General features: G+C 43.0%; 1 protein-coding gene across 2 annotated transcripts; it reads left to right on the top strand.

The window, feature by feature from the left end:
- Nucleotides 1–1,973: 1,973 nt before the first annotated feature.
- sox10 (SRY-box transcription factor 10) lies at nt 1,974–6,088 on the top strand. 2 transcript variants are annotated; one of them, XM_037688880.1, is made up of 3 exons: nt 1,974–2,733; nt 4,830–4,990; nt 5,240–6,088. In XM_037688880.1, the coding sequence occupies exons 1-3, from the start codon at nt 2,315–2,317 to the stop codon at nt 6,016–6,018; spliced, it is 1,359 nt and encodes a 452-aa protein (XP_037544808.1). In that variant the 5' UTR covers nt 1,974–2,314; the 3' UTR covers nt 6,019–6,088. The 2 variants fall into 2 exon arrangements, with proteins under 2 accessions (XP_037544808.1, XP_037544807.1); XM_037688879.1 differs by having other exon boundaries at nt 4,830–5,098.
- The last annotated feature ends 4,619 nt before the right edge of the window (nt 6,089–10,707 follow it).

Here is a 10,707-nt window from a genome sequence, read left to right as displayed (position 1 = left end):
GACGCATGGATAGATGGATAGAGATATTTCTGACCAATCAGAGCTCTGCAGCTCTCAGTGCGCTGCTGCTTTAAGACTCGTCTCTGCATCTTTTTTTCTCCTCTCGTCGCACACAAGGGGCTCTTTAAGCCCTGGCTCCGGACACACAGAGCAGGCATTCATTCTGAGGCTGCGTGAGAGCGCGAGGGGGCTGGGGAGCGAGCGTCACTTTGGAAACACGGATTTTCGAGCTGAAAGCGGCGACCTCCTTTTCTCATTGCTGAAGTAAGAGCATTTCCAAGTCTTTGCTGTGTGCTGCTGGTGGCTGCTCCCACCCTGAGATCTGATCGTTTCTTCAGGCTGAAACTTGTAGACACAAACTTCAGAGTTAGATTTTAATGGAAATGTTTCCTTTTTTTTATGAAATTTGAGGGGTTTCTGAGCTGTACAAATATGGGAAGGTTTCAGACATGGTCTTTTTGGTTTAAAAGTCTAAATTTATTTTCATTTTGAGATTTCTTACTTTATTCCGGAACAAGTGCTTCTTCTACAAACTGATTTATTTCAGATATTTATTCGTTGGATCATCGATTTTCATGCTTTAAAATGTAAACTCTAAGGTTTTGACTTTGCGCCAGATTACCATTTTCACTGGTTTGGATAAAAGATTTGATTTTTTAGCAAGAACTGCTACTGTGTAGTTTTACACTAAAACTCGATTTTTTTTAATTATTATTTAAACTGTATCTTGCTGCTTAATTGGGGCTGTAGGCGCAGGATAAGCTTAACAAAGAAAACAAACAAACTTTCCAGCGAGCAAATTGAGGCCAACTTATTGACCAGTCAGGCGGTGGTAATGAGTTCCCATCGCTGGAATTCATTACGCGCAGCAAATGTGCTCAGAAGCAGACTGAAAGAGTCTAAAGGGTGTGTCGAAAACAATTTACATAATCCTGTCTGTCTGATCTGGTTATAAAAAATGAGACATTTGCTGCTGAGGAGAGGACATGAGTGGATTGACTCGCTTTCCCTGAAGCATCAGGAATAATAAAGGAGATTTATAATTGAAAGTGAAGAAAAACTCAGTTAAGTTTTGGTTTTCTCTTCTCACATTAAGCAGTCAGCCTGTGACGCAGCACCGCGCGTAAAAAAGCCATTGCTTCGCCTTTACGCACGGGTTTTACGCACAGGGATCTCTTGAGATGTAATGACAGCCTGCAGACCAGGTGGCATGCGAATATCAGCACTTGGACAGGTGGTGGAGCTTTACCAGTCTTTCTGCTGGAAAATAATCCACCTGACAGCCATTCAAATGTTAATTAATTAGCTGTTTTTGACAGACGTTTATTAGGACACTCTGTAACGTGATAACCATTGGTGTGGGTTTGTTTTTAAAGAAAGGAAACACCCATTGTAGATAATCAGCAAAATGCTCAAAAATGCTGTTTCTGATTACCATTAACTTGCAAATTCCCTCTCTCAAACAGACACTGGCACAGCTGGATTTCAAATTAATCATAATCAGTTTAGCTGCTGGTTAGGTTTGCTGATTTGGCACGTTACTCTTGAGGGTGAGGTTATTGCTCCCACCGGTAGACCTGCCCCCTGTTCCGAACCGCCCTCAGACACTCGCGGACACACGGGGTTTGTGTCTGCAGCGCCAGGTCATGTTTGCGCACGAGCGGAGGATAAATCCGAGCTCTGTGCTCTTGTTATTCCAGCGCGCGCTCTCCAGGGAGCTTGTAATAACTGTAAAATTTTGCTGGTTTGGAGACCCACGCAGGAAAGGCTGTAAATATGTTGCTGAGAAAATGTTAAGGTTCTCCTCAGAGCCACATGTTAGAACTTTTTACGCACAATCAAAGTCCCCCTGCAATAATCACAGCAGCAACTTTTTGTTGACGCACAAGCACACATGTGTTTTATTGTTTATCTGATTGACTGAAATGATGCCCCTGTTCCAGGTCCTCACTGTTGGGTTTTTAAGTGCGGGAGCAGAGGCAGACGGGGAAGGGAGGCCGGGTGAGTTTGGATCTGACCGCTTTCCATTAGCAGGTAAACTGGGGTCCAACGTGCGCACTGAGCCGCCTATGATACCAACCACACGGATGGAAAGAACTTTGATGTGGAATCCTCACAGAGTTTTGCAGCGGAGGCTGAGAGTAGAGACAGACTGGCAGTTTATATTATAACTTACAGAAGTAGATCAGAGAGACAGAGCAGCTGCTGCCACTCATTGTAGGTCAGAAACACTCAAAGCAGGAGGACGACAGGTAGAGCGGCGCGTTTAGGAGCACGATTCATTGACCCTCTGGAGGCGAGTCTGTGGAGGAAGATGTCCAGAGAGGAGCAGAGCTTCTCGGAGGTCGAGTCCGACGACAGCCGGTCCCTGTCGCCGGGTCACTCCTCCGGCGCGGCGGGCGGGAGCGACTCTCCCCTCCGCGTGCAGCAGCCGACGCTGGCGGCGCTGCACGACGACGCGTCCGCGGGCTGCTCGTCCGTGAGGTCCGAGGACGAGGACGAGCGCTTCCCCGCTGGCATCCGCGACGCGGTGAGCCAGGTGCTCAACTGCTACGACTGGACCATCGTGCCCGTGCCCGTGCGCGTGAACGCGGGCAGCAAGAGCAAGTCGCACGTGAAGAGGCCGATGAACGCCTTCATGGTGTGGGCGCAGGCGGCGCGGAGGAAGCTGGCGGACCAACACCCCCACCTGCACAACGCCGAGCTCAGCAAGACCCTGGGGAAGCTGTGGAGGTGAGGAGGAGGATTTTTAACCTCTGAATACTCTGATGATGCTCCCTCACATCAGCGTGTGTCAGAATAAAACCAAAGCAACACTGAAATATCACCCTGCCCTGATGTAGTTTAAATAAAGACAGGTGAAGAAGAAGAAGAAAGAGGTCAGAGTCAGAGCTAAAATTATATCTTAAAATTAAACTGATTTTATAGCAGGAACAATCTATTGAGCAGTTTATTTTTCAGATCGCCCTTATGGCATAAAGTGCAGTTTTGTATAATTTCTAACTCTTTCCCAAAACTTTGAGAATCTATGGGGCAATTAAAGCACACAGGGCAGTTATGGAGACAATGAGGTGTGAGACATGATGCGAATTAATATAGTGCCAAAAAAAGTCAAGATGATGTTGATGAAACAAACAAACACTATTGTGACAACTTTATCATAGCATATGATGTTTTAACAAAATGCATTTTGCTGTCTTATAAAGAGCTAGAGATATATTTTAAAGAGTCATTCTGTGGATATTAATAATTAATATCTTACCTGCTGTAGATAGATCTTTAACAAGCTCCGTTTGGAGAAACAAACTTTAATTCTAACTGGACTGATGAGCTAATCCAAGCAACATCAAGGCCAAATTACTGTTGTCCCTAAACAACTCAAAGCTTTAAAATGTCATAGTTTGTACAAATGTTTTTATTTTTTTTTAATATTTGTTTGATTTATTTTGAAGATTGCTTTAGTGAAAGTGGCCTCACATACAATCAATATTATTTTGTTGATGCTTTCTGGGATCCCCTTTCAAAGCAAATGTGGCAATTTTAAAATAATTTAGGATTTTAAATATGTTCGTGCAAACACATTAAAACATTTACACTGCCATCAGTTTTGTTTTGGATGGGTGTTTAACTGCTGAAGTTTCCCAGGCTGCACTAAAAGCGCTATATATCACTGCAACTGCCATTTACACCTAAATCATTGTAACAGTGTATAGGCTTATAAATCAATGATCACATAAACAACCATAAAAGTTTGGAAATCGAAGGTGATTCAATGCAGCAACAGGCTTTGGTCTTGGCCTCCTTCAGTCCAGCCATTAACTTGTCAGTTCTGTTAGTTAAATCTAAGTTTGTTCAAAAAGCCATGATAGGTGCAATATTAATCTTTTGTAACATTTTAACAAAACCCCACTTCCAAAAGTCTGAATTATTTCTTTAATGGCCTCTTTTGGTTGCAGCTCACGAGTTGTTTTTGTGAGCATCTCATATAAAGTCAAGCCCCCCCCACCCCCACCCCCACCACTGACAAGGAGACTATTTTATCCCTATTAACTTCAGAATTTGAAGTAAAATGTCTATCGGCCAAGTCAAAAGTTGTTGCAAAGCAAGGGTTCAAATTATTCTGACGGGATCTCACATTTTAAAAATCACTAATCTGGCTTGTCTCAACGTTCTGAACTTTCAGTTTCAGAGTTTTTCAGACATTGTGGGTTCGTTTAGGAACCCTAAAGGTCCATGAAACATCCTGAGTCTGCAGTCAGCCCTGCTTTGCTATTTTCTTTGCAAGAACACTCCTTAATTCATGTTTGATAAGTTAAACAAATTAACCTGAATAGGATTAAATATAAATTAGATAAAGACTTGACATTGGGCTCAGTCAGGATTAACTAATTGAACCTGAAACATGACGAACCATGGGGCTGGGGAAGGTCAGAGGTTTCTCACTCTTGTCAGCAGTGGTAGAAGTAGGAGCTGCAGTTCATAATAAACAGGATGCAACCTCTGCCTGTGATTTTACTACTGTCCAGCATCCAGACCCTCCCCCGACAGCATGCCATCAGATGCAGCAGAGTTCCAGTGAAGCTAAGATTATGCATCTTTTAAAAATGCACCAACGTTGATTAAATTTACTTTGATTAAGCTTTATTTTTATCCTCATATGGTGCTATTTTTAACTTACATCTAAATGTTCTCAACTGCTACTCTGTTTTTTTAATTAAAATTGTTTCTTGAACTGATAGACTTCTCAAAGTGTTCGGCACTTTTTGTTTCTGACCGTTACTCTAAACAGATCAGTTTCTCAAATCTTTTTGTTTCTCTCTCCACCGGAGGCTTCTCAATGAGAGCGACAAGCGACCCTTCATCGAGGAGGCAGAGAGGCTGAGGAAGCAACACAAGAAGGACTACCCGGACTACAAATACCAGCCGCGGCGCCGCAAAAATGGAAAGCCCGGTTCCAGTTCAGGAAGTGAGGGCGACGGCCATTTGGAGGGTGAGGTCAGCCACAACCAGTCCCACTACAAGGTTCTCCACCTGGAAGTGGTCCGCAGTGGGGGAGCCGGGTCCCTTCTGGCAGATGAGCACCACCCTCATACTGCAGGTGGGCTGCAGGCTCCCTCCCACAGATACCACTCAGTGTTACTGTTAGATCTGTGAGGAGTCCATTGGGCAGGACAGCTAGGCGAATGTTTGTGACTGATGGAAGTAAACGAGGTGTAACTACATTCTTGTGTCTCCACAGGTCAGAGCCACAGTCCTCCCACGCCTCCCACCACTCCTAAAACCGAGTCTCAGTCTGGGAAGTCAGGGGAAGGTAAGAGGGAGTGCGCTGGGAATGGGGGGTCCCGTGGACCTCAAGGAGCAGAAGCAGGTTCAGGTACATCTGGATCTGGAAAACCTCATATAGACTTTGGTAATGTGGACATTGGTGAGATGAGCCATGAGGTGATGGCCAACATGGAGCCTTTCGATGTCAATGAGTTTGACCAGTACCTTCCCCCGAATGGGCACCCAGGGGTTGGGCAGATTGGCGGGACAGGAGGGGCTGCAGCAGCCTCTCCCTACACTTACGGCATCTCATCAGCTCTGGCGGCGGCCAGCGGACACTCAGCAGCCTGGCTCTCCAAGCAGCAGCCGCAGCAGCACCACGGCTCCCCTTTGGGCTCGGACTCTTCCAAGGCACAAATCAAGAGCGAGACTGCGGGTGCTGGGGGTCACTTTGCAGAAGCAGCCTCGGCTGGTACTCACGTCACCTATACCCCTCTCAGCCTGCCTCACTACAGCTCTGCCTTCCCCTCACTGGCCTCACGGGCTCAGTTTGCAGAATATGCCGAGCACCATGCCTCCGGGTCGTACTACGGCCACTCCAGCCAGGCCTCAGGGCTGTATTCAGCCTTCTCCTACACAGGGCCTTCCCAGAGGCCCCTCTACACTGCCATCACTGACCCAGCCAGTGTGTCACAATCGCACAGCCCCACACACTGGGAGCAGCCCGTCTACACCACACTGTCGCGGCCATGACAGACAACGAGACCAGAGGGCACCGCTGCAGGTTCAGCCCCAGAGTCAGACCAGAGGAGGAGCTGCAGCTACAGCGGAGCTGTTGGAGGCATCGGCGATGAAGGTGGTCCGGTCTGGGGCGGGTGGGCAAGCACTGGAGGCACCAGCTGGGGAGGCAGGAGGGGTGAGCCCTTCTTCTGATCTCGCCCAGATGTGGAAATGCTGTCACAGCCCGAGGCCAGCTTCGAGTGGTGATTTCGAGAAGTGTTTGATTTATTGGTGATGCAAAGACCCAACCAAAACCACCGCCACACGGCTTTCTGACGCTGTAAACAACCGCCTTAAGGGTGGTGAGGGGTCATGATCCCATCAGCTTGAAGTCTAAAAACCTTCTAAAGGCCAAGAGAGAGGTCAGCAGCAACACAATGAGAATAAATAAGTCAATATAGGGTGAGCCATAATCATTCTGTATGAATTAGCCACAAAAATGCCAAACTATGAGCTGGCTTTACATTTATAAGTCAGGGTTGACCTTTTGTTTTGTATATTTTGGGATAATCCTGATATCAGTGTTTAAACAGATCACAAATATGTGTTCCCAAAAGTGTTTTTATACAGACAATAAACAGGAATAAAACCACGATTCACACAAGGTGAGGTGTGAAGTTAGGCAACTTGCACAACAACTCAGTGGTACTAATATAAACGATGCAGTACTTGAAGTTACAAATGTACCTACTGTATATACATAGATTTAAAATATTTGTCAAACGACCAAAGTTTTGAGACCAAAACTTTTTACTTTTTCTAGAGAAGAAACTATTTTTAAGAGATGTTTCTCCCAACGTGACACTCAGAACTACCTGACGTTTTGTAGCCAATTCAGGGGTTCCCAACCCTGGTCCTTGAGGAACACCATCCTGCATGTTTTAGTTGTTTCTCTGCTCTGACACACCTGATTTTAGTTAATGAGTAATTAACAGGCTTCTGCAGAACATGAGGAAGTAATTAAATCACTGAATCAGGTGTGTTGGAGCAGGGAAACAACTAAAACATGCAGTATGGTGTTCCTCAAGGACAAGGGTTGGGAACCATTGAAGTAGATAATTTAATTTCATGGTGATATATTAATTTACTTTAAAATGTCTTTGTGTCAAAATATGTCATTTTTTACATTGGCACTGATGTTACCCTTTTTAATTATGATTTAGAGCCAATGACAGTTATATTTATGTTCAAATGGTAAAGTTTTATTGAAAAGATTAGAGAACATAGCCAAGAAACGTTCTTGCTTTTTTTTTTTTTTTTTTGCTGGAATTAAATTTTTTTATTGCCTTTATTATCTTTAATGAAAACCTTTATGCTGTTTGCTTTTTGCTTGAGTGTAAGTCACGTCTCTAAAGAGCAGTATTCAGTGTTAATAATGAAACAAATTTGATTGTATAAATCTAAAAATTAAATGCAGAGATGATGTTGCCACAGGTGAAGCCTTTTAACACAAGCTAATATAAAATGTAAAAAATGTGCCTTGTTCTCATTAACACTAACAAATGGTGCAGAAGTGTAAAAGCCTCTAATTCAGTTTCTGTTTTTCTCTTTCAGCTTTTGAATTGTTAGTTTATGTACTTTTAGTTGCATTGTTTAGACCAACTTGGTTTTGTCCAACGTTTGGTCATTTTCTATATTACAAATGTTCTTTAAAATTCTAAAATATGTAACTCTTAAATAGATAAAGTTTATAAGCATGCATAACATTTTATTTGCAATGTTTTATGTACTGACATGAATTTAAACTGCTTGTTTTACTGCTCAAAGTTTTAATGTTGGTCTTATTTAGTTTCCTCCAGCAGAACTGAAGTCAGCTTTATGAGCATTATCAATATTTTTGTGTGCTTTATGTTATTTTGGGCTGTTTGTTTCTCCTTGTTACGAGAAAATCCTTAACTGTTTCTATAACTTTCAGCAACTTGACACAGCTACACAATGCCTAAACATAACAGAAGCAAAAGCCTTAACGTGTGAGGACTAATCGATCATTTTACTCGTTTTTGTGAAATAAAGCTGTTTTTTTTCTTGCTTGAATTCAAATCTGCCTCTTCAAATGTTCTTGGGGTTAATAGAAGTGATGCAAACTTCATGCTACAAACAGGAACACAAACATCTGACAAAAACACAAAGAGAAATTCTCTGACTGGTTTTCTGATCAAATCGTCTCAGCTGATGGATGACTAGTTTCATCTGACTGGAGGTCAGCTCACAGATGCAACAGTCGGATGGGATGAGAACTTCTACATGCAAGCAAAGGAATTGTGATGAACTGTCAGGAGAAAGAAAAAGCAAAAAGTGAAGTTTCTATACTTTTTTGATTAAAAACTGCAATTGAAGGTTTCTTTAAACTTAATTCTTTCATAGTGTTGGTGGTGTGAATGCATAGTTTAGCTTTCATGCGCACATACGTGAGTTTCTCTGTCGGGTTTTGCCTCCTAATTCTCCCTCTTTAATCGGCTCTGTGATACTTTGAAAAGACAAAGAGGGCCATTGATGGGAATGTGGGGAGGGGGGGTGGAAAGAGGGCAGTGAGGGAGCCTTATAACTGCTCTGACTGCAGCTTCACTGGGACAAAGACCCTTACTCCCTGCACATCAACCCCACCATCACATGCTATGAAATGAAGCAAATCAACCATTAAGATGTAAGAAAATGATTGAGCAGCATAAGCAGCTTGATGTTCTTGTGCTGAACATAAGATGTTTAAAGTTCACAGGGTTGTAACCAACCTCCACACAAGCAGGAGGAAAATAGCAAATTGAAGAAACAGGTAACGCAAATGATGTTAAAGCAACTTCTAAAGAGATTAGAGGTGAAGCTACGTTGTTCTCAGATCACACGCGTTTGAGCCAAAATGGACTTAATGAAGAATGACTGACACCAAACAGAAAGAGTACAACTTGACATTCGAATGGACAAGCCAAAGGCTCCTGGGAGAATGTCTTTTGGACAGATGAGACAAAACTAGGGCTTTTAGGCAACGAGTCCTGTCCGCCCTGTTCAGACCCACAAACTCAAATGATTTTGTGTCCTGATGACCTCACAGCGTTCGGTGCGAGCGTCACATGTGCTGCCCTCTCCACCCCACGAGACAAACGCAGCTTTGCCCCGAGGCCCCGTTCTCTACAATCAAGACTTCTGGATCAAAGCAAAAACAAATGTCTTCAAAATACATCCATCGTTCTTTTACGCGTATCGTTCGCCTTAACATACTGGTTTTCAACACACCAGAGTACTTTTCTAAAAATTCCAACCTCCAGTGCACACTTACCATTATTCTGCTTCAACTCTAAATTGTCCCTACGTTTGAGTGAGTGTTGTCTGTGTCCCTGTGATGGACTGGAGACCTGTCCAGGGTGTCCCCCACCTCCCACACACAGTGACTGCTGGATATGAGCACCAGTGACCCCCGCGACCCAGAAAGGAAGAAGCAGGATAATGGATGGAACTCATTTCTCTTCATCAACACTTAAGTTTTACTGCTTTGCATACGTTTGTCTGAGCGAGGACGTCTCCTTTATATAACCTGCAGCGTCGCTTTAAGACAGCCTCTTAATATTTAAACTAAACCAGTAAAGAAATTTAAATGTCAGGTTTTCCACTGTTTAAAGATCACATTTTAGTTTTAGCTGAAATTTTGTACAAGTATTGTGACTTTCCAGTTTGGTTTCATACTAAATTTGAAGCCAATAAACATGAACGTTCTCTAAGAAATGTCATTTATTGGTTTCAGAGGAAGACTGATATTAAGTAATCGTAATACAATTTAATGTAACAAACGTGTTTAAACGACCTACAGCTGACCTGCGCCATCAGTTAGAAAATGAGAAATGATTTCAGATGTAAAACACATCATCACAGACATTTTACCACAGCTGCATTGAATAATAAAAAAGGACAGTTTATTCAGTGCTGTGCTCCTAACTCTTTATCAGCCTGTTAGCTACAAGCTGTTACACACTGCAAAGACATGAAACACATCAATAACAGCAGCTTATAAAAAAGAGTTTATTAACAACAGTAAAACATCAAATGTACACTTATAATCTTTTGAGGAAAAAAAACAAACATAGTTACAACACTGGATTATTTTCTAAAAAAAAAAAAAAAGTCTGACTAAAGTTCCCTCGTCTTGTTTCTCCTACTTACAATGCAGCTGTTAAAACAATGGGAATAAATTACGTCACCACCTTAAACCTAAATGAGCGAGCAAATGAGAAACTCTGCACTTCAGGAACTCCTGTGGGTTGGAGAAACTCTAAAAGTCCAAACATTAGACGTAATGTTTTGTGAGAGCAGACAGATGAGAGGTTTAGTCAGTGACGATGAGCTCATCACAGCCCCAGTCCTCATAACTCCCATCAGGAAGGTACCTGCGGATGATGATGGGGATCTTTCTGCTCCTGTTGGAGAAAAGAACACAGCGAGTGAGATAATTTGCTCTCTAAATAAAGACAAAAGACATATTGTGTTAGATAAAGCACTGAAATAGTCTTACTTCAGTTCTTTCATAGCGATTTGCAGAGGGTCTGTTTCTCCCTCCAGTTCCACCATAACAGGAGCGCACATCCTGATGGAAACACAGTGGCAATGGTCAGGTGTTTATTATAATCCTTAAAGAAAAGGAGCTCTTTTAGCACAGAAACACTGAAACATCCGTCA

Source organism: Nematolebias whitei, chromosome 15 (assembly GCF_014905685.2).
Source record: "Nematolebias whitei isolate Nwh7 chromosome 15, NemWhi1, whole genome shotgun sequence".
NCBI lineage: Eukaryota > Metazoa > Chordata > Actinopteri > Cyprinodontiformes > Rivulidae > Nematolebias > Nematolebias whitei.
Note: the sequence above shows the minus strand (reverse complement) of the source record. Positions and strands in the feature narration are given on the sequence as shown.